This window comes from Colias eurytheme, chromosome 31 (genome assembly GCF_061535395.1).
Source record: "Colias eurytheme isolate Ceu_HAF_F1 chromosome 31, ilColEury1 Martin Lab GWU primary, whole genome shotgun sequence".
In the NCBI taxonomy this organism is placed as follows: Eukaryota; Metazoa; Arthropoda; class Insecta; order Lepidoptera; family Pieridae; genus Colias; species Colias eurytheme.
The window spans coordinates 2,912,193-2,939,155 of record NC_143010.1 but is presented as its reverse complement, the minus strand read 5'-3'; the positions used below and the strand labels follow the sequence as shown (position 1 = coordinate 2,939,155).

The 26,963-nt window shown below is 35.7% G+C and overlaps 1 protein-coding gene across 1 annotated transcript; it reads left to right on the top strand.

Moving 5' to 3' along the window:
• The first annotated feature begins 5,604 nt into the window (after positions 1-5,604).
• On the top strand, positions 5,605-14,117 carry spo (spook). The gene is made up of 2 exons (XM_090118976.1): positions 5,605-6,037; positions 11,762-14,117. Exons 1-2 carry the CDS (start codon positions 5,674-5,676, stop codon positions 13,000-13,002), a joined length of 1,605 nt encoding a protein of 534 aa, XP_089975102.1. The 5' UTR covers positions 5,605-5,673; the 3' UTR covers positions 13,003-14,117.
• Positions 14,118-26,963: the final 12,846 nt, after the last annotated feature.

Sequence of the window (26,963 nt, the reverse complement as noted above, 5' to 3'; positions counted from 1 at the left end):
CCGCATCAAAATCCGTTGCGTAGTTTTAAAGATATAAGCATACAAAGGGACATAGGGACAGAGAAAGCGACTTTGTTTTATACTATGTAGTGATTAATTATTTTCCTGTAAAATGTGTTCGAAATGTCTGGATAATTAATAGTAGTGTAAAAAAAATCATGTTAAAACCCGCTAAACTAAGACTTTTGAGATTTTAACTCATTTCAATAAAAAAAATGGGAGCGAAAATCTAGTGAATGGAAAAAGGAAAAAGTTCATTCATACTGACCTCTCTTTCTAGCAGTCATATCTCTTCCCTGAAACTAGAATTAAAAAGTAGAACGCCGTTCATAAATAATGTATTGCCAGTAAAAAATCTCGATTTTCCGAGAAATTGTTTTACAACGGGAAAAGTCCGATTGTGGGGCGATTTTTGAACGAAATTTCTTTATTTTTTTACATGTAGGGACTAGGGCGTGGTATTTTTGTTTATTTAAAGAAATTCTATTTTTTGTACAAAATGGAAGATAAAATCGTGAAAAATTATTAACAACACTGAAAAGCGGTTTTTATTTACGATCTAATGCACAAAACTTATATTTCCTTTGTTTATTTCAATAATCTATACTAATATTATAAATATGAAGAGTTTGTTTGTTTGTTTGTTTGAACGCGCTAATCTCGGGTTCTACTGGTCCGATTTGAAAAATTCTTTCAGTGTTAGATAGCCCATTTATCGAGGAAGGCTATATATCATCTCGCTAAGACCAATAGGAGCAGAGCAATGCGGGTAACACCGCGGGGCACAGCTAGTTTTCAATAAAGGGTTTAGTTACTCAATAGGAATTGATTTATATATTACACATCGATATATCATTCATTCATTCATAGTAAGTAAATTTCGTATTAAATTTCTCCAACTAATATAACTCAATTATACAGGGTGTCCCACCGTTGGTATACTAAGCTCAAAGGAAGTTATAGTTTTGCATACGCTGAGTAAGTAAAAAATATTTAAGTATAAAATTCCAGACGCATTTTTTTGTTCAAATAAATGAATTCTAAAACTCTATGTGTAGACGCCTAACAAGCAACCCGCTCAACTTTGCCACCCGCACGTGAGCTTTCTTTTAAGATTATGTTTTCATTGATAAAATGCTCACATTAGCGAAGCGGTATATGCCGGCTGCGCGAAGAATACTGATAGAGAAGAAAACATGGATTTTAAGGAAAAATTTAGCAAAAAAATTTTACGTAATTTTTTTTGTTTAAATATTTTTTACGTGATCAGTGTATGCAAAACTATAAGTCCCTTCACGCTTAGTATACCAATAGTGGGACATCCTGTATAATTATGTGACAATTATAGGTCGGGTCATGTAAAAAGAACGCTGACGGTTAAGCTGCGCATTGGCGATTGGTCTATTTGGTGTTATGAGGTGGTATAAGAATAACAAATATGTAGTTGCGAAGCCACGACTCGAGAGCCTACTTCAACAATAAAATAAGCAGCAAATAACTTTCGTGCTAAACTCGATACATGCCAAAACACACCCCATCACTTTCATCCAGCGTTCTTTTTACATGATTCGCGTTATAATAAATCGTATTCCTGATGATATTGCAATACAATATATTAAGTACAATTTATAAATATCTATCAAATTCAAATTAATTTATTTGCCAAAAAACAAATAATTTGAATTTGAATTTGAATTTGAATTTGATAGATATCTATTAAATTAACTAATATTACCTTTTTTTATCTAAATAGATATATGTTATGTTTATAGTATCTAGTAAAATATTTGTAATGCACCGTTGCAAAATACAGGAACTACTAAAAAACACGAAAAATATAACACGAGGAGTCTTATTGCAAAAACAAACGAACATAACAACATTTTTTTATTGCAATATTAGTTATTTTGACACAAAATTTGTTTTTGAACTTAAACTATTTATATGCTCAAGGCTTTATTCGACAAATAAAATGAGGATACGGACCAAGTCGTGCGCAGAACTTAGTGGAAAATGTAAACAACAGTGGAGTTAAATAAAAAAAAATAATTGCCAGAACTGGCCAGAGATTAATAATACATATGACGTAGATCGACTATCTCTTTTAAATTCAATTTTTCTTAATTTTCACTCTGGAGATTGGAGAATGCTAATGTATTTATCATATTTTTGTTTAGTCTTGGCTCTCGTAAAATATTATATTATTCAATTTACTTCAGAGCTTTCATGTTTTCTGCAGACAATTTAAACTCAATCACAAATTTATTTATCGAGTTTACTTTTAAAAGTGTTACAGTAGAACTCACACATATTTTAACATATTATGAGGATACTTATCAAAAAAAAATATTAAAAGCTCTCTTAACTTCGGACTTAAATAATTAATATTCGTCTATCTGTATAAACACGAATCACGCAAATAGTTTTAACTTATCTGTGCTCCAAAATATCTGTCAACTTTTTTTCTAGCCACATAAAACAAAAAAAGAACTTTTTAAATTCAGAACAAGCCAAAGACACAGGCCGTCTATCAATATCATACTTATTTATTTTTATAGCCGCCAAAAACGAAAAGAGAACTTTTTCTAAATTCAACTCAAGTTTGACACAGGCCATCTAATCGACACGTAAAAAGAAAAAAAACCAACAAGCAACAGTCGCTATAAAATGATTATTACAATATATTCCGCCGTTTACGTCATGGAGTCTCGAAATTCAAATGTGTATTATTTTACAAAAAACCAACCTCGACCTTACTGGGGACGCGTGGGCGGAAACTAAAATATAGATTAAAAAAAGAAAAGTTTTTATCACAGAGTGTGAAAAAATAGTAAAGTCCCATGTCCCCTAGTGGGGTAAGGGGCAGATTCATTATATATCTGTTTCACTGATCGATTTTCTTTGGGGACAAGTAGGTGATCAGCCTTCTGGTCTATCACAGAGTACGTAGTATAAACAAAGTCGATTCAAGATGTATGTCCCTATCTTTTCTAATATTATAACGCTGAAGAGTATGTTTGTTTGAACCCGCTAATCTCAGTAACTAGGTACTGGTCCGATTTGAAAAATTATTTCGGTGTTAGATAACCCATTTATCGAGGAAGGCTATAGGCTATATTATATCATTACGCTAAGACCAACAGGAGCTGAGCAATACGGGTGAATCCGCGAGGAACAGCTAGTATAATATATTTATAGAGAAACAGTTATACATTAATAGCATTGTAAATCATCATTAATGTCATTATTTGTGTTTATAATTTACTAAATAATTATTAAAACCAATTAATATATTAAAAATCGATACGATTGTGTGTGCTCGCACTTTCGCGGTGAATTTACATCAAACGAACATAGTGCTAGAGCACGAGCATTCATTCGTGATCTTTTAGTGTTAACGAAAACTCGTATTAAGTGTTGTTCAGTTTTAGAACATTGCATAGAATCTTTTTGAACGCACTAAGAACAACGAAAGATTGCTCTACGCCTTTAAATACTAAAAGAATTTGACATAGTGGGGTTAGAATGTGCATTCGCTCGTTTGATAGTAAACATTCAATGTGCTTTCCTTCGATTTTATTATAAGTTTAGAAATCCCTTGTTACTGTTTTTAAAAACACCCTATTTCAAAAACTCTTTCTAACAACTCACCTACATTAAAAAGGAAAGCATAATCGGAAATTTCCAATTTCTAAACTTAAGGGCTTCTCAAATCACATATAATTACTATCCTATCCTATCCTACATCTTATATATAAAAATGAATCGCAAAATGTGTTGGTAAGCGCATAACTCGAGAACGGCTGAACTGATTTCGATAATTCTTTTTTTATTCTTTTTTTTATTCTATATTCCTTGAAGTACGAGGATGGTTCTTATGTAGAGAAAACGTAAACATGTACCACGGGCGAAGCCGGGGCGGACCGCTAGTATATTATAAATGCGAAAGTTTGTGAGGATGTGAGTGTGTTTGTTACTCTTTCACGCAAATACTACTGAACCGATTACAATGAAATTTAGCACACATTTATAGGGTAACTTAGATTAACAAATAGGATAGGTTTTATGCCAGAAATCCCACGGGAACGGGAAATATGCGGGTTTTTGTTTGAAAACGCGGGCGAAGTCGCGGGCTACGTTAACTTAGCACTATATTTTTCCTTAGGTTCCGATTTAGGCATACAGCTCATAATATGCACATATCTTAAGACCTATCTCTACCTTCCTGTGACGAATACGTTTTTATGCCATTTGTTTATTATGTTATGTTTGTTCTTGCCAATATAACGTTTTAATAGAGCTTTCGTTTTTTTAATGACTTTCAAAAAATTTGTTTTATAGGAAACTTTTTAACTAACGTTTCCAAAAAACTATATAATTTTTAATATGTAATGTTCTCAATAATTCGTAGCGTATCTACAAAGTATAAAACAAAGTCACTTTCTCTGTCCCTATGTCCCTTTGTATGCTTAAATCTTTAAAACTACGCAACGAATTTTGATGTGGTTTTTTTTAATAGATAGAGTGATTCAAGAGGAAGGTTTTAGTATATAGTTTTTTAGGTTTTAGACAAAGCGGGCGAAGCCGCGAGCGGTAAGCTAGTAAAAATATAAAAATAAGAAGCACCGAATATGAATTGACGATATAAAATGAAATGAAAATGTTTGATGTTAGATACTATTATGTAAGTATTTTTAGGTTGTATAAAGTGAAGTCTCGTGTCCCCTAGTGGGGTAAGGGGCAGATGCATTATGCATACATCTGTTTCACTGATCCATTTCCTTTAGGGACAAGTAGGTGATCAGCCTACTGTGTCCTACCAGACCGAGACATTTTTTTCTTCGTCTCCACCGGGAATCGAAACCAGGACCCCTCGGTGTTACGCTCTCGCGTCAACCACCGTACCGAGGAGGCGGTCAGTCGGTCTGCTATACTTACTTAGTTTTAAAAGAATTTTCGTTCCAGAAATGTTATTTTTAAGTCATTTTTTTTTTATTATAGACCAGTTTTTGTAAATTAATTTTGACTTCAACTTTTGAAACTGTGTTTATCAACATACCTGCTATAATTAGTTAAATATACCTATTAATTTATCTAATTATTTTTAATTACTTAAGTGAAAAATAATCATAAATTAAGGTACTATGCTGTATTTAATGTTGTTTCCCCGTATCATATTTTAATTATATTTCATAAATAATACCCAAATAACTTACCAAAATGCATTAAGTATGAGCGTCCGAATTATGTATGAAAACGGAAAACCGAATCTAACTCCGCTCCGTTACCATGGCAACGCTGAAAATGGCGGCCCATCGCTGTTTTAACACAAACCTATATTTACAATAAAACAGAACCAGAGCCTGGCTTGAACTAATTTGCACTGTAGGCATCTCGTACATAATCTTAGTGCCAATAAAAAATATGATACAACGATTATATTGTACAAAACAAGCAGACGCTCGTCCTATTGTGTACACGAAAAACCCCTATCACAAGGTGCTAAAGTTGAAAATGGCCTGAAAAAATTGTATGCGCGTTGCAAAAATGCAAATACAGTCCCTATATATATCGAGAAGATGGCGGCTGAGCCACAGTGCCGGCTGGCGTCTCATTCCCGCCTTTTCTCCTGTCAACGGTTGTGTCACTCAAAAAATTTCTTTTAGAATAAAAATGAGTGCGCTCCTAATAATCGTTGTTTGCGCTTTGATCGCGTACAAATATTTCACACGCAAAACGGTTGTATGCAAAAAGTCAAAAGGGATTGTTGAATTGCAGCCCGCGCCGGGCCCTACGCCATTACCAGTCATCGGCAGCTTGCATCTTTTGGGCAAACATGAATCTCCGTTCCAGTCTTTTACGGAGCTTTCGAAGGAATATGGCAACATATTCAGCATTAAATTAGGGAGTTCGCAGTGCTTGGTTGTGAATAATCTAGAATTGATTAGAGAAGTTCTGAATCAAAACGGCAAATTCTTCAGTGGACGACCTGATTTTTTGCGATTCCATCAGCTATTCGCTGGGGATAGGAATAATTGTGAGTATTGCATATTTTGTTTATATTTTTCGTGTAAATATGTCTAAATAAAAAAAAATAGAACACAATACCTATATTATATTATGGTCTTACCACAAAAAACTTTAGACAGGGTTTAACTTTAAGCGCGGGTTCTCTTTAAGCGCGGGACAACTATTAAAGTGACAGATCCCTGGTTTAAAGTTAGACTGTGTTTAAATTGTTTTGTGGTAAGACCAATAAAGTTTAATTTGATTGTCAATTGATACTAAGAGATTATAATTTAGACATATTTATATGCGTTGTAATTCATACTATATTTTATTATTTTATTCATAAGTGTTGACGTGCAAATTTTAAGAATTGATATTATGGCAACACTAACCACTTAACAGTAACGTAAAGATAGCTCTGTATTTTAAATTATTTTACTTAAAATTTGCCCGCCATTTTGTCCATTTATATTTTTTCGACGCTCTATCATGAATTTTGTTCGAAAAATATAGACGAAAATCTTTCCATGACATGCTGATAACAATACTTCATATTACAGCGTATTATTATTTTATTTTTAAGTAAAACTTATTATTACCACCTAAATTATCGCAGAATTTACAATTTTATAAGAGTATGTTTATAGATTTTGATATCTCTTTTGAAAGTATAAGGTTTTACATTTTTTATAATTTTGACTTGAAACTCCTGCTGAAGAATTGACAGCCCTGCGTTATTTAAAAAGTTTGTTAAAATGGGTGTCAACCCTAGAAAGGCACGAATTTAAAATGGCGAAATAAGTCTGCCTTTTTACCTACTTTTCTTGAGTGTCTTAAATGCATATTGCAAAATTAATCTAAAAATAAAAATTATCCATGTCATTAGTAGATACCTATTAGTAATTTAGTAGGTATGTAAAAAAATATATATTTATAAAAAGTAGGTCATAAACTGATTAATGGATTTTGATTAGATTTTGCAAATTTACACGCGTAACTTACTATTTGATTTTATATTGGTAGTTTGTTTGACTCGTTGTTAGACTTGGTTCGCTTCCAAATTTCCAAGCTAATTGCTGTTCTCCTAATATATGCAGGAATATCGTGCAAAAAAGTTAAAAAATTATTGCACAAGTAAATCTCATTTAAAAACCGTTAAATTATTCAAAATCATACATTAACATCCTTTAAATCAAACCCAAGTAAATACTTAAAAAATGAACTGTCTTCCCATAAAAAAACTTTAGACAGGGTTTAACTTTAAGCGCGGGTTCTTTTTAATCTGGTTTTGTCGTATTTCACATAGACAACTATTAAAGTGACAGATCCCTGGTTTAAAGTTAGACTGTGTTTAAATCACTACATAGTATAAAACAAAGTCTCTTTCTCTGACTCTATGTCCCTTTGTATGCTTAAATCTTTGAAACTACGCAACGGATTTTGATGCGATTTTTTTTAATAGATAGAGTGATTCAAGAGGAAGGTTTTAGTATATAATTTATTAGGTACTAGCTTTCCGCCCGCGGCTTCGTCCGCGTTTTCAGAGAAAAACCCGTTCCCGTAGGATTTCCGGGATAAAACCTATCCTATGTCCTTTCTCGGGTATCAAAATATATCTATACCAAATTTCATGCAAATTGGTTCAGTAGTTCAGGCGTGATTGAGTAACAGACAGACAGACAGACAGAGTTACTTTCGCATTTATAATATTAGTATGGATTAGACAAAGCGGGCGAAGCCGCGGGTGGTTAGCTAGTTGTTATATAAGACCATTAATTTTTGTATTCAATTTTCAAATCTAAAGTTTCTATCTCCAAGTATCGAACCCACGACTATTACCACTGTTCCCATACATTGTAATATGTGCAGCACTTGACCTATAAACGATCTTGCATAGGAATAACTTAATTATAAGTGCATAGATAGTAGACACAAGTCATGAGCGGTAGCGATTTAATAAATAAAAACTTTCTAGAACAAATCATCTCAATAGGTGGCGTGTCGTGTAACACATAAAACCAAAAGAGTAGAATAAATTCGATTGCTCTGGCGAGATCACGGGTGGCAGATAGGTCAGACGTCGCCCGGGAAGGCGAAAGACGCGGGTTCGAATCCCGCCTCGTGATCGTATTAAATCAAGACTATCCTAAATTTGAATGGAACCAACCGGAAGGCATTCAAAATATAAAAAAAGTCATCAAAATCGGTTCACCCAGTCGTAAGTTCTGAGGTAACAAATCCAAAAATTAGATGTATCACTTGACATATAAACAATCATTGCATAGGAATAACTTAATTATAAGCGCGTAGTAGATATAAATAGTCGAAGTACAAGTCATAAACGGTAGCGATTTATTGAATAAGAATATTCTAGAATTTTCCACAATTTCGAAAAATAGGAAAAGCTGAAGAGATATTGGAAATTACATGTTTTGCATTATAATTTTTGTAATGATTTATTATTAAATTTTCGTATTAAATCTGTAGGTTAATGTCATTTATTAAAAACTAGCTTTCCGCCCGCGGCTTCGCCCGACTAGCTGCTCCGTGCGGTTTCACCCGCGTGGCTCCACTCCTGTTGGTCGTAGCGTCAAGCGTGATGATATTAGCCTTCCTCGATAAATGAGCTATCTAACACCGAAAGAATTTTTCAAATCGGACCAGTAGTTCCCGAGATTAGCGCGTTCAAACAAACTCTTCAGCTTCATAATATTAGTATAGATTTAAATTTATTAAAATTATATCGCTAACGCTACCGCTCATGACTTAAGAATCTCAATATTTGTTATAATAACTATAAATGACCTTCTTATTTAGCAAACGTTCGGGAAATCAGATATTTTATGCGTCATGTGAAATAATGCAAGTATTACTAACCTACTGCGTAAATGCGTGTCTTATATTTTATGAATTAACTAGCGGTCCGCCCCGGCTTCGCCCGTGGTACATGTTTACGTTTTCTCTACATAAGAACCATCCTCGTACTTTAAGGAATATAATAAAAAAAGAATTATCGAAATCGGTTCAGCCGTTCTCGAGTTATGCGCTTACCAACACATTTTGCGATTCATTTTTATATATAAGAAGATAAAAAAATTATCCAAAAAATGTTGTGTGGTTTTATGAAACCACGGTAGAAGTGAAACTTTCCGAACACTGCTTTATACCTACTCGGCAGCCGACCGTCACGCGACATGCGCTACACAGACCAAAAAGTTTGAGACGATGTAATAAAAGTTTCACTTTAAAATACACATTATTTAGCTATAGCGGTTCGACCATGTACCTATACGTAAACATGTATTCGATATAGTAGACGAATGTCCTTTCTTAGGTCTAAAACTATTTTTGTAACAAATTTCATCCAGATCGGTTCAGCCACACAACAGACATACGGAGCTACTTCAAATAGTAAATTTCGTTAATTATCCTAAATAATAATTTAATAATTAATGAATACACCTATATACACAGTAGGTGCATTTATTCTACAAAGCTTTTATAGTTTTTAAATTTAAAATCTCACATATGGCAGCATCACTCGTCCATCAAATTATTACGTATGTTTATGTTAATACTAGCGGTCCGCCCCGGCTTCGCCCGTGGTACCTACATGTTTAAACTATCCTATCTCTCAAGTTGGATCGAACTGCACATGGTGTGCGAATTTTATTATAAGTAATCGGTTAAGTGGTTTAGGAGTCCATTGAGGACAAACATTGTGACACGAGATTTATATATCTTATATATAAAATTCTCGTGTCACAATGTTAGTCTGCATACTCCTCCGAAACGGGTGGACCGATTCTCATGAAATTTTCTGTGCATATCGGGTAAGTCTGAGAATCGGCCAACATCTATTTTTCATATGTACCACGGGCGAAGCCGGGGCAGACCGCTAGTATAATAATAAGAATATAAAGCTGAAGAGTTTGTTTGTTTGTTTGAACGCACTAATCTCGGGAACTACTGGTCCGATTTGAAAAATTCTTTCGCTCTTTAGATAGCCCATTTATCGAGGAAGGCTATAGGCTATAATATATCATCACGCTAAGACCAACAGGAACGGAGCAATACGGGTGAAACCGCGGGGCGCGGCTAGTATTTAATAATTTCCACTCTGAATGTTTCACAGTTCCCTTTAACATCTCAATAATCAAACTAACCATAAATTATATTTATTTATTTTTTTACATAATATAGGAACTTCTCTCATTTTTTGGGAATAATTTAAAAAAAAATCACTTTACTTATTTCCAAAAAAATTGACAGGTAGAATTTTTTTAACACCCTTTTATTAGCGTCACCTGTTATTATAAGTAACCGACTGCATTGGATTCGATTTTGACGCACTTTAAATGGACAGATTTAAAAGTACACTTATCAAGGATCGGTGACAATACAATATGTTCATGAGTATTGAGTATATTAAAGCCTTAAAGCGTATTTTAGTTTTCATATAACATAGTGACATGCTGGTTAAAGAGGGTGTCCCACTGTTGGTCGGTATACTAAGCTCAAAGGAGGTTATAGTTTTGCATACGCTGAGTACGTAAAAAATAGTTATAAAATTCCAGACGCATTTTTTTCAAATAGATGAATTCTTAAATCTCTAAAACCCATAACAAGCAACCCGCCCAACTTTACTACCCGCACGTGAGCTATCGTTTAAGATTATGTTTTCATAGACAAAATGCTAAGATATATGCCGGCTGCGCGAAGCATGAATTTTCAGGAAAAATTTAGCAAAAAATTTGTATGCAAAACTACAAGTCCCTTCGCGCTTAGTGGGACAGCCTGTATATTGATCATAATATCCATCCGAACTTATTTATAATCGTTCAGAATCATAATTTCAAATGACCAACGTCAAACGACATATGTTCATACATAATGCATGCCATGCTAATGCCGTGCGCACATGCAAACTTTATGATTTAGCATATGCTTGTGGTTTTGTAGAGTTCACATATATACCAGTTCTATAGAAAGAGCAACTATGGAGTTTCTTGCCGGTTCTTCTCCATAGATACTGCTTTCCGAATCAGTGGTAAATGTTAAAAATAGTAATGACGATTCAAAAGCGCTTCTAGAAGAAGTCTAATTGAATAAATAATTAATGTTTTGAGTTTTTTTTAATAGAGATTACAAATTGTTCGTTATACAACAGTAAAGTATGCAAGATGAAAAAAAAAACTTACTCGATATATATTTATTTTGTTCAAAGCTAAATTATTCATAACTGGCATAGTCTATATTTTTTTGTTTCTATGCAAGGCCAACTCAGTTAGATAAATTATTTAAATTGAATTAGTTCAGGCATGATTATTATTAAGTTTTCTTATTATTTTTATTTTGTACATTGTGATATTTCAAAGATCTCAATGATCCCTTTTCATTCTTCTTATTCTTAATTGTTAGCATTGATCATAAACTGCAACTACATAATATTAGCATATCTATACAGGGTGTCCTACTGTTGGTATACTAAGCTCAAAGGAGGTTATAGTTTTGCATACGCTGAGTAAGTAAAAAATACTTATGCGTAATTTTGTTGTTTAAGTATTTTTTACGTGAGAGTGTATGCAAAACTACAATTCCCTTTGCGCTTAGATAACCAATAGTAGGACACCCTGTATAATGTCATAATAATATTTGAGTCATATGTATTAATGGCCTCCTCTTTCTCATTTTACTCTAGTTTAAATATAAACAATTCGTCCAAACTAACCAAACTTTTTCTTCTTTCCAGCGCTCGCGCTCTGCGATTGGTCGAACCTACAACTCCGCAGACGAAACCTCGCGCGTCGCCACTGCGGGCCCAAACAGCACACAGACAACTTCGCACGAATCGGTTCCGTCGCTACATTCGAATCCATTGAACTTATACAAACGTTGAAACACATTACACGCAGTACAGAGGGCGCAATCAACCTCAAACCGCTCTTAATGTCCACAGCTATGAACATGTTCGCTAATTACATGTGCAGTATCCGATTCGACGCTGACACAGATGTTGAATTCAGGAAAGTCGTGGATTACTTCGATGAGATCTTCTGGGAGATTAACCAGGGATACGCCGTCGATTTCCTGCCTTTCCTCGCTCCGTTTTACAAGAAACACATGGAGAAACTATCGCACTGGTCACAAGACATACGTACCTTTATTTTATCAAGAATCATCGAGCAGAGAGAACTGAATTTAGACACTGAAGGCCCTGAAAAGGACTTCCTCGATGGTTTACTACGAGTACTGCATGACGACCCTACAGTTGATAGAAACACAATCATATTCATGCTTGAAGATTTTCTTGGAGGACATTCCTCTGTTGGTAATCTAGTTATGTTGTGTCTGACAGCTATAGCCAGAGATCCTGAAGTTGGCAGGCGTATTAAAGCAGAAATTGACGGTGTGACTAAAGGTAAACGCGCCGTAACACTAACTGACCGACCATCATTGCCGTACACAGAAGCAACGATCCTAGAATGCCTTAGATATTGTTCGTCACCAATCGTCCCTCATGTAGCCACAGAAAACGCCGCCGTGGCTGGTTACGGAGTCGAAAAAGGAACCATCGTTTTCATCAACAACTACGAGTTGAACACATCTACAAAATACTGGAACGAGCCAGAGAAATTTGACCCATCTAGGTTCCTGGAAAAGACAAAAATACGTGTACGAAGGAACTCTCTATGCGATTCTGGTATGGAATCGGACAGCGAACGAACAGGCCCGATAGATAAGAGCAAAGAAATGGAGAAAGAAGTTGTATCCGTGAAGAAGAATATACCACACTACTTGCCTTTTAGTATCGGCAAACGAACGTGCATAGGACAAACCATGGTGACCACTATGAGCTTCGTCATGTTCGCGAATATAGTTCAGGAATTTGACGTCGCTGCTGTAAGCAAAGATGACTTACGACAAAAGCCGGCATGCGCTGCCCTACCCAAAGAAACCTATCCACTATACCTCTTGCCGCGAAAATATTAAACTATATATTTAGTATTTTTAGATAAAATCTCTTTATTGTATTGTGTTTTAGATTCAACTTGCAGTGATTCTCGCACATAATACAATTTGTGAGTTACGCTCAAAAACTATTTATTTCTTGAAATAATTGACTTTAGGATTAAATATTTTGATTTATTCTTACAGACTTATCAAAGCCGATATTACGCCATTAAGTTATCCAAATGTTGATATGATTTGGTATTGTTAAATTTATTTTATTTAAACGACTGCTATGTTACTGGACTTGATAATTTAGCTTAGTCAATGGTTTGTAAAACTACAATATCACAGAACACGCTTGTATTAGCTTCACCTGTATGTTTGTATGGAACCGACTCCTTTACACTCGATTTTGACTTTAAACGGACAGATTTAATTCAAACTTTGTGCACCAAGGATCGGTGACAATGAGTTCTTGATTTTAAGCGTGTTTTTTACTTTTTTAACGACCTACATTATTTTTGTTATAATCAGAATTATTGTCTAAATAACATTTAAATCTATTTTTTTTCTATAATATATTATATACTTGTATTCATAGTTTTGAAGTGAAACTTCTTTATCGGGGTTGGAAAAAATTTAGTGTAACATTTTTTCGTTACGCGTGACATTGTTCCGTTACGCGCCATCTTTTTCTTATCCCTACCACGCGTGATTCGACGTATTTCTGTCAAGCATATAGTAAATTATTTTTTGAAAAATAAGGTCATAAAGAAGTTTCACTTCTTACGTGTGTAGGTACACTAGTACACGCACACATTTTTTTTCTAAATTGAACATACATAAGGGCGATTTTGGTATTAATTTTGCCCTTTTTAAATGTTATTCTAGACTATTCTTTATTTTATATATAATTTAATAATTTTATGGAAAACTGTGTAATTGAAGTTTTACGAACCAAAATAGTTTAGAAGTAAAATAAGATTTAGGCGACGAATTTAGCGAAAAATTACTCATTTTCGCTCGACATATATTTTTGATGCTAGCAATAAACAAGAAATGCTCTATGGTAAACAAATTTCAAAAATTAAAATCCATAGATAAAATATAAAAATGGCGATTGTTTTTTCTTAAAAAAAGTTATTTCCTTGCAATTATTAAAGGGCTGATAGACGTAGGAACTTTAAAACCGCGGTTTTAAAGTTCGCGTACTTACTCGGCTCGACGTCGGTGACACACGCAAGAGCTTGGTCAGTAGCTTCTCGCGCGTCACCGATATCGGATGTCTCTATGTCATCAACAGAGGGAATTTTATGTTATTCAGGAATTAAATATAGACATTTTTAATTTAATAACCAGCACCTATTTTTAAGTAAATAGCATTCTAACAAAATAAATGTTCAAAAATTGAAGGATATATTTTCGTTTTTACTATTATATTTTGAGGGTACTTTACAAAAAAAGAGCGTGTGCGCCGAGCCTACGCGTCAGGAGTGAAACTTCCTTGGCGGGATTCAAAAATACCTTCGCCAATATTCAATTATATTATATTCATTTATATTAATTATATTAAATTATTTTCATAAAACTAAAAGAAGAAGACGAAATTAATTGAACTTTTGCACTTAGTAACACCTATTATAGCTAGACAGGCTAGGCTCGCGGCTCGCGGCGGTGACAGACGTGCGAGCGAAGGCGGGCTACGAGTAAAATTTCAAACATGTTGGATCGTCAACGAACTTACTCGACGGTTTTTAAGTACGCGTACTTGGGGTGACACACGAGCGAAAAAGGTCGTCGAGCCACAAGTTCGCGTACTTACTCGTACGTCTGTCACCCCTATTATATATTTTATAATTTCTGTTTTAATTATATTTATATGGTTCCTAGTTCCTATGTTATTAATTGTTTGAATTGCCATTTTTATATTTAAAAGATTATATTATTTTTTTCAACAGATGTTGCATTTTTATAATTAGAATGTACCAAAATTTCGCATTTTTAGAAAATAAGTGATTATCAAAATAAATATTAAAAAAGCATTTAATAATATAATTTCTGTCTTTTATTTTACCTGTATTATTCTTATCATAGATAGGCTCAATGGAGAAAGAATAATTATTTTATTTGTTTGTTTGTCATATTATTGCATCTTAACTACTGAATGGATTAGGATAAATTTAATATTTATAAAGATAGATATAGCATTAAAGAATTACATATTTATAAACTTCTAGTAAAGAAAATTAACTTTTCTGAATTTGATATTTTTGGTTGTACGGCATTCAAATCCATACACTAATATTATAAAGGCGAAAGTAACTCTGTCTGTCTGTCTGTTACTCAATCACGCCTTAACTACTGAATCCATTTGCATGAAATTTGGTATAGAGATATTTTGATACCCGAGAAAGGACATTACTACTTTTTACCCCGGGACATAGGATAGGTTTTATCCCGGAAATCCCATGGGAACGGGAACTATGCGGGTTTTTCTTTGACTGCGCGGGCGAAGCTGCGGGTGGAAAGCTTGTGCTTTATAAATAATATAAATTTATAAAGAATAGAAGAAAATTGATCACGAGGCGGGACTATATATTATTATCTTCACGCTAAGAACACTAACAGAACTAAAGCACTGCGGGTAAAACCGCAGGGCACAGCTAGTTAATTGGTTAATTGGTAATTGGTAATTGGTTAATTGGTCAATTTTGGGAGATCTATTCAAATAACTGTTATATTAATGCATATTTGATTGAAACAAGTAATAACAGTAACTTAGGGATACTAAAAGTTGTTCGTTGTTCGTTGTTCGTTGTTCGTTGTTCGTTGTTCGTTGTTCGTTGTTCGTTGTTCGGTGTTCGGTGTTCGGTGTTCGTTGTTCGTTGTTTGTTGTTCGTTGTTCGTTGCAAAATGTAATATGATAACTGATTAGTTTACGGACAATAGTCTGGTCAAAATAGACATTTGAAATAAAAAAAAAGCATTAGTATGTTCATAACACGTGTTCGGTGTTCGTTGTTCGTTGTTCGTTGTTCGTTGTTCGTTGTTCGTTGTTCGTTGTTCGGTGTTCGGTGTTCGTTGTTCGTTGTTCGTTGTTCGTTGTTCGTTGTTCGTTGTTCGTTGTTCGTTGTTCGGTGTTCGTTGTTCGTTGTTCGTTGTTCGTTGTTCGTTGTTCGTTGTTCGTTGTTCGTTGTTCGTTGTTCGTTGTTCGTTGTTCGTTGTTCGTTGTTCGTTGTTCGTTGTTCGTTGTTCGTTGTTCGTTGTTCGTTGTTCGTTGTTCGTTGTTCGTTGTTCGGTGTTCGGTGTTCGGTGTTCGGTGTTCGGTGTTCGTTGTTCGTTGTTCGTTGTTCGTTGCAAAATGTAATATGATAACTGATTAGTTTACGGACAATAGTCTGGTCAAAATAGACATTTGAAATAAAAAGAAAAGCATTAGTATTTTCATAACACGTGTTCGTTGTTCGTTGTTCGTTGTTCGGTGTTCGGTGTTCGGTGTTCGTTGTTCGTTGTTCGTTGTTCGTTGTTCGTTGTTCGTTGTTCGTTGTTCGTTGTTCGTTGTTCGTTGTTCGGTGTGCGGTGTTCGGTGTTCGTTGTTCGTTGTTTGTTGTTCGTTGTTCGTTGTTCGTTGTTCGTTGTTCGTTGTTCGTTTTTCGTTGCAAAATGTAATATGATAACTGATTAGTTTACGGACAATAGTCTGGTCAAAATAGACATTTGAAATAAAAAAAAAGCATAAGTATGTTCATAACACGTGTTCGTTGTTCGTTGTTCGGTGTTCGTTGTTCGTTGTTCGTTGTTCGTTGTTCGTTGTTCGGTGTTCGGTGTTCGGTGTTCGTTGTTCGTTGTTCGTTGTTCGTTGTTCGGTGTTCGGTGTTCGGTGTTCGTTGTTCGTTGTTCGTTGTTCGTTGTTCGTTGTTCGTTGTTCGTTGTTCGTTGTTCGTTGTTCGTTCTTCGTTCTTCGTTGTTCGTTGTTCGTTGTTCGTTGTTCGTTGTTCGTTGTTCGTTGTTCGTTGTTCGTTGTTCGTGGTTCGTTGTTCGTTGTTCGTTGTTCGTTGTTCGTTGTTCGTTGTTCGTTGTTCGTTGTTCGTTGTTCGTTGTTCGTTGTTCGTTGTTCGTTGTTCGTTGTTCGTTGTTCGTTGTTCGTTGTTCGTTGTTCGTTGTTCGTTGTTCGGTGTTCGGTGTTCGGTGTTCGTTGTTCGTTGTTCGTTGTTCGTTGTTCGTTGTTCGTTGTTCGTTGTTCGTTGTTCGTTGTTCGTTGTTCGTTGTTCGTTGTTCGGTGTTCGGTGTTCGGTGTTCGGTGTTCGTTATTCGTTGTTTGTTGTTCGTTGTTCGTTGCAAAATGTAATATGATAACTGATCAGTTTACGGACAATAGTCTGGTCAAAATAGACATTTGAAATAAAAAAAAAGCATTAGTATGTTCATAACACGTGTTCGGTGTTCGTTGTTCGTTGTTCGTTGTTCATTGTTCGTTGTTCGTTGTTCGTTGTTCGTTGTTCGTTGTTCGTTGTTCGTTGTTCGTTGTTCGTTGTTCGTTGTTCGTTGTTCGTTGTTCGTTGTTCGTTGTTCGTTGTTCGTTGTTCGTTGTTCGTTGTTCGTTGTTCGTTGTTCGTTGTTCGTTGTTCGTTGTTCGTTGTTCGTTGTTCGTTGTTCGTTGTTCGTTGTTCGTTGTTCGTTGTTCGTTGTTCAGTGTTCGGTGTTCGGTGTTCGGTGTTCGTTGTTCGTTGTTCGTTGTTCGTTGTTCGTTGTTCGTTGCAAAATGTAATATGATAACTGATTAGTTTACGGACAATAGTCTGGTCAAAATAGACATTTGAAATAAAAAGAAAAGCATTAGTATGTTCATAACACGTGTTCGTTGTTCGTTGTTCGTTGTTCGTTGTTCGTTGTTCGTTGTTCGTTGTTCGTTGTTCGTTGTTCGTTGTTCGTTGTTCGTTGTTCGTTGTTCGTTGTTCGTTGTTCGTTGTTCGTTGTTCGTTGTTCGTTGTTCGTTGTTCGTTGTTCGTTGTTCGTTGTTCGTTGTTCGTTGTTCGTGGTTCGTTGTTCGTTGTTCGTTGTTCGTTGTTCGTTGTTCGTTGTTCGTTGTTCGTTGTTCGTTGTTCGTTGTTCGTTGTTCGTTGTTCGTTGTTCGTTGTTCGTTGTTCGTTGTTCGTTGTTCGTTGTTCGTTGTTCGTTGTTCGTTGTTCGTTGTTCGTTGTTCGTTGTTCGTTGTTCGTTGTTCGTTGTTCGGTGTTCGGTGTTCGGTGTTCGTTGTTCGTTGTTCGTTGTTCGTTGTTCGTTGTTCGTTGTTCGTTGTTCGTTGTTCGTTGTTCGTTGTTCGTTGTTCGTTGTTCGTTGTTCGTTGTTCGTTGTTCGTTGTTCGTTGTTCGTTGTTCGGTGTTCGGTGTTCGGTGTTCGGTGTTCGTTATTCGTTGTTTGTTGTTCGTTGTTCGTTGCAAAATGTAATATGATAACTGATCAGTTTACGGACAATAGTCTGGTCAAAATAGACATTTGAAATAAAAAAAAAGCATTAGTATGTTCATAACACGTGTTCGGTGTTCGTTGTTCGTTGTTCGTTGTTCATTGTTCGTTGTTCGTTGTTCGTTGTTCGTTGTTCGTTGTTCGTTGTTCGTTGTTCGTTGTTCGTTGTTCGTTGTTCGTTGTTCGTTGTTCGTTGTTCGTTGTTCGTTGTTCGTTGTTCGTTGTTCGTTGTTCGTTGTTCGTTGTTCGTTGTTCGTTGTTCGTTGTTCGTTGTTCGTTGTTCGTTGTTCGTTGTTCGTTGTTCGTTGTTCGTTGTTCGTTGTTCGTTGTTCGTTGTTCGTTGTTCGTTGTTCGTTGTTCGGTGTTCGGTGTTCGGTGTTCGGTGTTCGGTGTTCGTTGTTCGTTGTTCGTTGTTCGTTGTTCGTTGCAAAATGTAATATGATAACTGATTAGTTTACGGACAATAGTCTGGTCAAAATAGACATTTGAAATAAAAAGAAAAGCATTAGTATTTTCATAACACGTGTTCGTTGTTCGTTGTTCGTTGTTCGGTGTTCGGTGTTCGGTGTTCGTTGTTCGTTGTTCGTTGTTCGTTGTTCGTTGTTCGTTGTTCGTTGTTCGTTGTTCGTTGTTCGTTGTTCGTTGTTCGTTGTTCGTTGTTCGTTGTTCGTTGTTCGTTGTTCGTTGTTCGTTGTTCGTTGTTCGTTGTTCGTTGTTCGTTGTTCGTTGTTCGTTGTTCGTTGTTCGTTGTTCGTTGTTCGTTGTTCGTTGTTCGTTGTTCGTTGTTCGTTGTTCGTTGTTCGTTGTTCGTTGTTCGGTGTTCGGTGTTCGGTGTTCGGTGTTCGTTGTTCGTTGTTCGTTGTTCGTTGTTCGGTGTTCGGTGTTCGGTGTTCGGTGTTCGTTGTTCGTTGTTCGTTGTTCGTTGTTCGTTGTTCGTTGTTCGTTGTTCGTTGTTCGTTGTTCGTTGTTCGTTGTTCGTTGTTCGTTGTTCGTTGTTCGTTGTTCGTTGCTCGTTGTTCGTTGTTCGTTGTTCGTTGTTCGTTGTTCGTTGTTCGTTGTTCGTTGTTCTTTGTTCGTTGTTCGTTGTTCGTTGTTCGTTGTTCGTTGTTCGGTGTTCGGTGTTCAGTGTTCGGTGTTCGGTGTTCGTTGTTCGTTGTTCGTTGTTCGTTGTTCGTTGTTCGTTGTTCGGTGTTCGTTGTTCGTTGTTCGTTGTTCGTTGTTCGTTGTTCGTTGTTCGTTGTTCGTTGTTCGTTGTTCGTTGTTCGTTGTTCGTTGTTCGTTGTTCGTTGTTCGTTGTTCGTTGTTCGTTGTTCGTTGTTCGTTGTTCGTTGTTCGTTGTTCGTTGTTCGTTGTTCGTTGTTCGTTGTTCGGTGTTCGGTGTTCGGTGTTCGGTGTTCGTTGTTCGTTGTTCGTTGTTCGTTGTTCGGTGTTCGGTGTTCGGTGTTCGGTGTTCGTTGTTCGTTGTTCGTTGTTCGTTGTTCGTTGTTCGTTGTTCGTTGTTCGTTGTTCGTTGTTCGTTGTTCGTTGTTCGTTGTTCGTTGTTCGTTGTTCGTTGTTCGTTGTTCGTTGTTCGTTGTTCGTTGTTCGTTGTTCGTTGTTCGTTGCTCGTTGTTCGTTGTTCGTTGTTCGTTGTTTATTTATTTATTTATTTATTTCTTTGTAATCATACAGCATTACAATAAGTAACAATTTTTAATATATTAGTACAGCACTAAGAGCCAATTAAGATTACTACTTAGATACGTTAATTTTTTAAATGACATATTATCAGAAAGGAGTGTATTACATGTTTTGGTGAATTATATAATATCTTAAGAAAGGTTAATGAATAATTAAACAGTTAAATCTGAAATCTCCCTTTGTGTGCGTGTGTGTATGTGTGTGTGAGTGTTAGTGTGATGTGAATGTGTGGTTGTCTGGACTTGCATGTTAGTACTAAAGCCGAATTGTATGTGAATTTTGTTAATTTCTTTTATAAATCTTTGCTTTGATAAAAGAAAAACATCTAGTTCTCTATAGTCTTTATTATACAGGGTGTCCCAAAAGGTTACGTAGCTAGGAAGAGGGGTGATAGGGGTGGTCATGAGAGTCACCAGAAAAATAAAAAAAAAATTCCCCTCTGGGTATTAAAAAAATAAAAGGCATTTATAAAAAAAATTAAAATTTTATACTTTGTGAGGCGATTTTGCCCCCCATGACCTACAATTATTGGTATATTAAAAAAAAATTGCTGTTATTCTATCGTCAATAACCCTTTTTTAAATTGAAATAAGAAAAACAATACATATCTAACCAATATTTTAAAGAAAATTAAGTTTTTGTCCAATCAAGGGCTTAGTAATTACGATTTCACTCAACTTCCTCTAAGTGTACTGAAAAAAAAAAGTACTATGCAACTCCGGCAAGTAACTTAAAAAGATAGGTAATTTTATTGCAATTCCAAAATGGTATAACACTTACTTGAAAAATTCTTATTAGGATATGTAAAGATAATTTTAGGGAACAATACCCCAGCAGAACAAAACATACCAATAACAATGTAACCAAACTAAACACGTTTGGTGGTTCACGTTGGGTCTGTTACCACGCGATTATCCTGCGAGACTTGCATTTTGTCGTAGGATGTTGCGCATGCATAGGGAGGACCCTCAATTTTTTAATAAAATACTGTGGTCCGACGAGTCTACTTTTAAAAAGGACGGATACATGAACCTACACAATTTGCACGAGTGGCACGTAGAAAATCCCCACCTACTAGAGAAGATCGGTCCTAATATCGTTTTAAAGTGAACATGTGGACCGGAATACTAAATGGTAAATTAATAATAGGACCCTTTGAGCTACCTGAGGCACTGACTGGAGAGGCGTACTTACACTTCGTACAAAACGAATTACCAAATCTATTGGAAGATGTGCCGCTAGAAATAATGAGGAATATGTGGTTCCAGCATGATGGGTGCCCAGCACATTATGCACGTCCTGTAAGGGATTTCCTAGATGAAGAATAACCCTGGTAGGTGGATGGGAAGGGCCGGTGCTATAGCGTGGCCAGCTCGTTCACCGGATTTAAACCCGTTAGACTTTTTTTACTGGGATGCTATAAAAGAAAAAGTTTACGGAAAACCCATCAGGGACTTGTCTGACTTGAGGGAGAGGATTACAGAGGCCGCGGAATCAATAAACAATAGAAGATTTGCCCGCCATATCTCCCGCTCATTTTAAAACGATGTAGGGCGTGTATTTATGTTGGTGGTAGACATTTCGAACATTTTGTTTAAATAAATAATTACGATTTTGTTTTATTTTTGAGTTTCAATTAAAACCAGTGCAATAAAATATTATTTATCTTTTTAAGTTTTAAGGAACAGAATAGACATTTAAAAATGTACTATTTGCGTACGAGTTTGAGACTATTGTTTTATTGGTATGTTTGTAGGGTATTGTTCCCGAAAATTATCTTTACATATCCTAATAAGAATTTTTCAAGTAAGTGTTATACCATTTTGGAATTGCAATAAAATTACCTAACTTTTTAAGTTACTCGCCGGAGTTGCATAGTACTTTTTTTTTTCAGTACACTTAGAGGAAGTTGAGTGAAATCGTAATTACTAAGTCCTTGATTGGACATAAACTTAATTTTCTTTAAAATATTGGTTAGATATGTATTGTTTTTCTTATTTCAATTTAAAAAAGGGTTATTGACGATAGCATAACAGCAATTTTTTTTTAATATACCAATAAATGTAGGTCATGGGGGGCAAAATCGCCTCACAAAGTATAAAATTTTAATTTTTTTTATAAATGCCTTTTATTTTTTTAATACCCAGAGGGGAATTTTTTTTTTATTTTTCTGGTGACTCTCATGACCACCCCTATCACCCCTCTTCCTAGCTACGTAACCTTTTGGGACACCCTGTATATATGAGAAATTCTACACATAATTCGATTCTTTGCGTAATTACTACTAGAATTAGGAGTGTAAAATAATGATGTGTGACGAGTTCTAAACTGAGGGGTGTTGAAATACACCAGTTCTAGGAGTTCCGAAGAATCAATTCTTCCATTGCATAAAGCATGAAGAAATAATAAGTCATTTTTAATACGTCTAAGTTGTAATGGTTCGTTGTTCGTTGTTCGTTGTTCGTTGTTCGTTGTTCTTTGTTCGTTGTTCGTTGTTCGTTGTTCGTTGTTCGTTCTTCGTTGTTCGTTGTTCGTTGTTCGTTGTTCGTTGTTCGTTGTTCGTTGTTCGTTGTTCGTTGTTCGTTGTTCGGTGTTCGTTGTTCGTTGTTCGTTGTTCGTTGTTCGTTGTTCGTTGTTCGTTGTTCGTTGTTCGTGGTTCGTTGTTCGTTGTTCGTTGTTCGTTGTTCGTTATATAATATCTTAAGAAAGGTTAATGAATAATTAAACAGTTAAATCTGAAATCTCCCTTTGTGTGCGTGTGTGTATGTGTGTGTGAGTGTTAGTGTGATGTGAATGTGTGGTTGTCTGGACTTGCATGTTAGTACTAAAGCCGAATTGTATGTGAATTTTGTTAATTTCTTTTATAAATCTTTGCTTTGATAAAAGAAAAACATCTAGTTCTCTATAGTCTTTATTATATATATGAGAAATTCTACACATAATTCGATTCTTTGCGTAATTACTACTAGAATTAGGAGTGTAAAATAATGATGTGTGACGAGTTCTAAACTGAGGGGTGTTGAAATACACCAGTTCTAGGAGTTCCGAAGAATCAATTCTTCCATTGCATAAAGCATGAAGAAATAATAAGTCATTTTTAATACGTCTAAGTTGTAATGGTTCGTTGTTCGTTGTTCGTTGTTCGTTGTTCGTTGTTCTTTGTTCGTTGTTCGTTGTTCGTTGTTCGTTGTTCGTTGTTCGTTCTTCGTTGTTCGTTGTTCGTTGTTCGTTGTTCGTTGTTCGTTGTTCGTTGTTCGTTGTTCGTTGTTCGTTGTTCGGTGTTCGTTGTTCGTTGTTCGTTGTTCGTTGTTCGTTGTTCGTTGTTCGTTGTTCGTTGTTCGTGGTTCGTTGTTCGTTGTTCGTTGTTCGTTGTTCGTTGTTCGTTGTTCGTTGTTCGTTGTTCGTTGTTCGTTGTTCGTTGTTCGGTGTTCGTTGTTCGTTGTTCGTTGTTCGTTGTTCGTTGTTCGTTGTTCGTTGTTCGTTGTTCGTTGTTCGTTGTTCGTTGTTCGTTGTTCGTGGTTCGTTGTTCGTTGTTCGTTGTTCGTTGTTCGTTGTTCGTTGTTCGTTGTTCGTTGTTCGTTGTTCGTTGTTCGTTGTTCGTTGTTCGTTGTTCGTTGTTCGTTGTTCGTTGTTCGTTGTTCGTTGTTCGGTGTTCGGTGTTCGGTGTTTGGTGTTCGTTGTTCGTTGTTCGTTGTTCGTTGTTCGTTGCAAAATGTAATATGATAACTGATTAGTTTACGGACAATAGTCTGGTCAAAATAGACATCACTACGTAGTATAAAACAAAGTCGCTTTCCCTGTCCCTATGTCCCTATGTCCCTATGTCCCTATGTCCCTTTGTACGCTTAAAGGCTTTGTCAGACAGGACGCGTACTTAGCGCGCGTCAGAGCGTTAAGTTGACGCCGCGATATGACGCTAAGATGTGTTCTACTACCATCGTAGAATACCGTCAAACAGAGCGCCGGCGCTAGCAGTACGCAACGCTCTGTCGCGGCGTTAGGACGCTTTAACGTCGGGTGTTGTATTTTTTTACAAATTTTATTTTAGCGTCGGAGTTAATAGGCGTAAAATAATAATAAAATACTGCATAATGACCGAAAATTTGATAGAATTGGTTAGAAAATATCCATGCTTATATAATACGAAGGATAGTTCATATAAACTATAAAGATATATCAATGAAGGCAAAATTGTGGGCACAAATCGGAGAAGAAATTAATGAAACTGGTAAGTAAAAAATTCTTCCGACTCCGGAGTTAATATCGCTGTACCTTGTTTTGTTCGTAAGTAATAATTATGTAAACAACATGCAGCTTTAATAATATCAATTGCTGTGTCCTAACGCGCGCTAAAGCGTTCTGTTTGACGAAGCCTCGCGCGACGTTAAAACAGGACGCTGTAGCGCTACTACGCAGCGCTAAAATACGCGTCCTATCTGACAAAGCCTTAAATCTTTGAAACTACGCAACGTAAAGTGATTCAAGAGGAAGGTTTATATGTATAATAAGATCCATTAAATAGTGGAGAAGTACTGTTACTTTTGAGGTTTCTAATGTGATGTCGTAAAAAATTACATTTATTCCGCTTACATTGCAAACGCAGGCTGAACCCTACGAGTTTTATCAAAATAATGTACTAAGTATTATACACATTGAAAAGGTCTACAGAAAAGTCCGCGATGGTATATGTCTATCTCTTATGGATAACCCACAATAACTTTTTTTTGTCATTTACTTTTTACGACAAATAATGGCTAATTTTCGAAGCGATTTTAACCAATTAAATACCATGGATACATTGTTCATTTAATATAGATCTATATGGCCCTTTACACCGTATGATTTAAGTGAATATTTTCGAAGATATTACAGATTTAAAAATTGCAGGACGTAGCGTTTGCGTCCGCCCGGCTATGTATTTTATACCCGTGCGATGCTGGAGGCCGGAGCGGGCCGCTATATTTTTATACCTATACAACGTTCACAATTTTTCTGTAGTGTATTTAGTATCAGCATTGCACCCGTGCGAAGCCGGGGCGGGTCGCTAGTTCGGTGTTCGTTGTTCGTTGTTCGGTGTTCGGTGTTCGTTGTTCGTTGTTCGTTGTTCGTTGTTCGTTGTTCGTTGTTCGTTGTTCGTTGTTCGTTGTTCGTTGTTCGTTGTTCGTTGTTCGTTGTTCGTTGTTCGTTGTTCGTTGTTCGTTGTTCGTTGTTCGTTGTTCGTTGTTCGTTGTTCGTTGTTCGTTGCAAAATGTAATATGATAACTGATTAGTTTACGGACAATAGTCTGGTCAAAATAGACATTTGAAATAAAAAAAAATGTGTGCGTACGTAGTACGTACTAGTGTACACACGTAAGAAGAGAAACTTCTTTATGACCTTATTTTTCAAAAAATAATTTACTATAATATGCAACTTTACAGATAAGAAAAAGATGGCGCGTAACGGAAAAATGTCACGCGTGACGAAAAAATGTTACACTAAATTTTTTTCCAACCCCGATAAAGAAGTTTCACTTCAAAAACTTTGCCTTCAGCAAGCGATACTTATTGCTAGGAAGAAGAGAAAGAATAACAACGTAGCAAAACGAAAAAGGTAGACAGTAGTGGCTGAGTTACTTTCAAGATGAATAAATTAAATTATGTAGTTCAATAAAAATAAAAATATAAATATTTCATTACAATTTACACACATGGCACGATCTGATCCCATACTAAACTTTCGATAGCAAGTAGGTACGTAATCTACAATCGAAACACTAACGAGAGCGTATTTCAAACTAGCTGCGCCCCGTGGTTTCACAAGCATTGCTCCGTTCCTGTTGGTCTTAGGGTGATGATATATATCCTTCCTCAATAAATAAGCTATCTCACACTGAAAGAATTTTTAAAATCGGACCAGTAGTTCCTGAGATTTACGCGTTCAAATAAACAAACTCTTCAGCTTATAATACATAATATTAAGTATCTTTGTATCTTTTTCTTATCCCTACCACACGTGATTCACGTATTTCTGTAAAGTTGCATATAGTTAGTAAATTATTTTTAGATAACTAAGGTCATAAAGAAGTTTCACTTCTTACGTGTGTACATTAGTACACGCACACATTTTTTTTTTAGTCAACCGTTTGGCTTATTATTTAATCCACTTTGAAATGACCTTTAAATAGTAATGTATAATTTGTTAAGGCTGAATGTAACAGATGAAAAAGGTTTATTCTGTGTATATATGTCGGTTTTTATGTAATGCGTTAGAATCTGTGTATTTTTGTGCCTTTTTGTGTCATCGCAGCTGAATGTAACTGATACAAAATTTGTGCTCTTTTTAAATATTTTATTGTGTGAAAAAGTCTGTGTGCTCGCAAGGGTTGTGTTGAGGTATTAAATTCGATTTTTCTGGAATTATGTGTCATTAAATTGTTTGGAATTTTATTAGTATTGGTTTTTCCGTAATTATTAATTCCTTTGAGCTAAGTACACAGATGGTAGGACACCCTGTATTGTTTTATTGGTATTTATGTATCCGTGTTTGTGAAAGCGTTATCTTTTATTATAGGTGCTTGTGTGTGGCATCGTACATTGTATTTTTGTATTTCTGCGATTATGAATATTTGTATCATGTCCCCTCTGTATGCTATACGCATAGCGTTAACAAAGTAATATATTAATCACAGAGCAGATTAGATTACTAAAATGGGAACATTATTAGCCTATGGACCGCTACATTAGGCACAGCGAAAGACGTGGGTTCGAATCCTGCTACAATGCGGGAGCATTTAATATTGCAATCTAAAATCATTATCTACCTTAGACATGACGCAGGCAAATTGTATAATCTCGCTGTTTACAAACGCGCG

Excerpts from the sequence above, each read along its gene's own strand:
- spo (XM_090118976.1), top strand. The coding sequence starts at position 5,674 with ATGAGTGCGCTCCTAATAATCGTTGTTTGCGCTTTGATCGCGTACAAA. Across the intron at positions 6,038-11,761 it reads CGCTGGGGATAGGAATAATT|CGCTCGCGCTCTGCGATTGG; the intron begins GTGAGTATTGCA and ends TCTTCTTTCCAG.